This window comes from Penaeus monodon, chromosome 25, assembly GCF_015228065.2.
Source record: "Penaeus monodon isolate SGIC_2016 chromosome 25, NSTDA_Pmon_1, whole genome shotgun sequence".
NCBI lineage: Eukaryota > Metazoa > Arthropoda > Malacostraca > Decapoda > Penaeidae > Penaeus > Penaeus monodon.
The window spans coordinates 10,427,983-10,428,449 of record NC_051410.1 but is presented as its reverse complement, the minus strand read 5'-3'; the positions used below and the strand labels follow the sequence as shown (position 1 = coordinate 10,428,449).

Here is a 467-nt window from a genome sequence, read left to right as displayed (position 1 = left end):
TCACTGCAACTACTCTCACTCTTTTAGTTTTAGGAGTTTTCATTTTAACATTCTTTTGCCTAACATTGTTGTCTTTATATTCTTCAGTCTCAGTAGGAGGTTTTGTTTCAGGTGCATCTCTTTCATCCTTAATATTTGTTTGACATTTCTCTTCAGCTTCTGACATTGCAATGTTACTAGCGTTCCGTCGTGAACCTTCTGTTCTTGTAGTTTTGGACATGTTTTTGGAGACTATTTCTGTAATCTTTTTGGTGACTTTCTCTTCTGCTTTGGTTTCAGTTGTCTGTATTGGAATCTTGGGCAATCCAAGTCCTTCTTCTATTTTGATTTCAGATGCTTGAACTGGATCATCTGATTGTCCAGAAACTGCAGTATTTGTTTTCCTCTTCCTTACAGTTTTCTTTGGCTTACTGACCTTTGGTTCCTCTCTCTCCGAAATCTCAAAATCAGCTAAGGATGAATCTAAA

General features: G+C 36.8%; 1 protein-coding gene across 1 annotated transcript in view; it reads right to left on the bottom strand.

The window, feature by feature from the left end:
• Positions 1 to 467, bottom strand: part of LOC119589538 (ATPase family AAA domain-containing protein 5-like) — a gene marked incomplete in the record, with an annotated part of 13,963 nt that overhangs the window by 9,146 nt on the left and 4,350 nt on the right. The window contains 1 exon segment of the mRNA XM_037938139.1: positions 1 to 467. Within this exon segment, the coding sequence (XP_037794067.1) occupies positions 1 to 467 (467 nt within the window).